Genomic DNA, 2,203 nt, shown 5'->3' with positions numbered 1-2,203 from the left:
TCCACAATCCATGCGCACTGTCTCTCCAAAGTAGTTTTACTGCATGTTGTCACAGGCGGTGACACAGGGGATTTAAACTCGCAACATCCAGACACTTGAGCCATTTCACAACAGAGGCAACTGAACCAAAACCACTCTGGGCGCCTCATCTCAGCCCTCCATGCTCCTGCAATCCGGCGGGTGTTAAGATCCATGGAAGTGGCCGGCTTCTACGACGAGGGCAGCTTTGCTATCCACAATAGAGACAGCATTATTAGTCCCATCAGCTCATACTGGAGGCTCGGTGACTCGATGACGGAAGTGGGCATTGAAGAGCGGGAGAGAGCGATAGACTTCAGCGTTTACCTGGACTCAGCGTTGCACTGTCCGCAGCAGCAGCAGCAGCAGCAGCAGGGGGACGTTTTCTCAGATTTCCTGGCGGAGAACAAGCTCAAGAGAGTTGCAGCTTTACAGAACTACAAGAACTACTCGCTGTTGAACGAGCTGGAGACGAGTCAGTGCGACAACTTGAGGGACCCCAGGGAGCCCTACGCGTTGGGTTACACTGAGCTGCAGGAGACCCGTGTGGATAGTGTGCTCAGCCCTGAACTCGTCGGGAGCCGCTACAGAGCTGCTGCTGCTGCCGCTGCCGCTGAGAGAGACGACAGTCAGGAAGACGCAAAGATGGAGAACGGGTCGTCTGGTTTTGACATGAGGTCCTACCTTCATTACCAGTCCACCAGCGGCAGCCTTGGAAACATCTCCACTGCGTCCTCGTCTTGCTCCAGCCCGCCCGGCACACCTGCCCCGTCAGGTAAAAGCAGGTCACCGTCGCACGGTGGCAAAATGTCCAGCGGGAAGGCAAAGAAACGCCTGGACAAGGACAGTGAAGAGTACAAGGTGAGGCGGGAGAGGAACAACCTCGCCGTGAGGAAGAGCAGGGATAAAGCCAAAATGCGCAACTTGGAGACTCAACATAAAGTGCTGGAACTGGCTGCGGAGAACGATCGTTTACAAAAGCGTGTGGAGCAGCTGTCCAGAGAGCTGGCCACCCTGCGCAACCTGCTCTCTGCCACCGGACAATGTTAGAAACCTCCACCAGAGACTCCACACAGGACCTCTGGTCTGCTTGTCTAATCTTTGATGGACTTTAGAGCCGGAGGTGATCCACTGAGCAAGTGTTGGAAACGGTACGCTTCACAGGTGAAGACGGTGACCACCAGTTTACAAGGACACTTTGAATGGGACCGAAGAAGTGGGTGCATGGGTTGCGCAATCATTCACGGTTCTTCACATGTCACCTTAGCTTTATTCTCAGATGTGATTTTGTGTATGCAGTATTTCTGTGCAGATTTTACATACATGCGAGTGAATTTCTACATTTTGTGTATCTGGAGCAATGGTTGTCAAGGGAAGAGTTGTGCTGCAGTGAAATGATGCAACTCTTTGTAATACTATTGGCAATGAATGAAATAAGTGTAATTATTTAATATTAAAAGGGGAAATGCTTTAATTGTACTTGATATTTTATTGAATTAAACAGATTTATACTTTGTCTAAACAATTTCACGTGTAATTTCTTCTTTTCTGTCCTTTTTGAAGCAGGTGTGGGCTCAGACAGACAGGCAGACAGACAGGCAGACAGACAGACAGGGGTGTTATGCATGCCTTCAGTATTCACACTCGTGATAGACTGTCTATTATGATGTATTTCAATTACAACATGTTGCAGATAAAATTGGCTCGACAGTAAGGCAAATTTGCAATCCTCTAATTCAGGCCGACATGCCAAAATCAAAAGAGGCATCAACATGCGGTTGGTATTTGATGTTTCTTTATGGGCATTTTTATAAATCTAGTCAGTACAGACCGACAGATTTAAATAATGCCTTGGATCACCATCATCACAATTCAAGTAGAAAATGTCTTTCAGTGCAGATAGAAACCTCAGTTACTGAATCAAGAATATAAAGTGAGGATGGATGTGTTTTCTGTTGCCATTAAAAACAATAGAAAGGTGAGAAACAGACTCTCCACACTATTATTGAGTAACTCTTACTGCCGCCGCCATTTGCATTCGTGTGTTTACTCATTGATTTGACACAAAAGTCCCCAGATCCCGAAATACAGCCAACCAATTTAAACTGAAATGATACTGCTGAGAGCAGCAAAAAAAAAAAAAGGAGTCGGTCACACTGCACGCAGCACAGAAATGTTAGCTTTA

The 2,203-nt window shown here is 47.2% G+C and overlaps 1 protein-coding gene across 1 annotated transcript; it reads left to right on the top strand.

Moving 5' to 3' along the window:
* Positions 1-1,543, top strand: cebpb (CCAAT enhancer binding protein beta). The gene has a single exon (XM_070910491.1). It carries the CDS (start codon positions 193-195, stop codon positions 1,066-1,068), a length of 876 nt encoding a protein of 291 aa, XP_070766592.1. The 5' UTR covers positions 1-192; the 3' UTR covers positions 1,069-1,543.
* Positions 1,544-2,203: the final 660 nt, after the last annotated feature.

This window comes from Enoplosus armatus, chromosome 8, assembly GCF_043641665.1.
Source record: "Enoplosus armatus isolate fEnoArm2 chromosome 8, fEnoArm2.hap1, whole genome shotgun sequence".
NCBI classification, from domain to species: Eukaryota; Metazoa; Chordata; class Actinopteri; order Centrarchiformes; family Enoplosidae; genus Enoplosus; species Enoplosus armatus.
The sequence above is the reverse complement of the archived record's forward strand: the minus strand, read 5'-3'. Positions and strand labels throughout refer to the sequence as shown.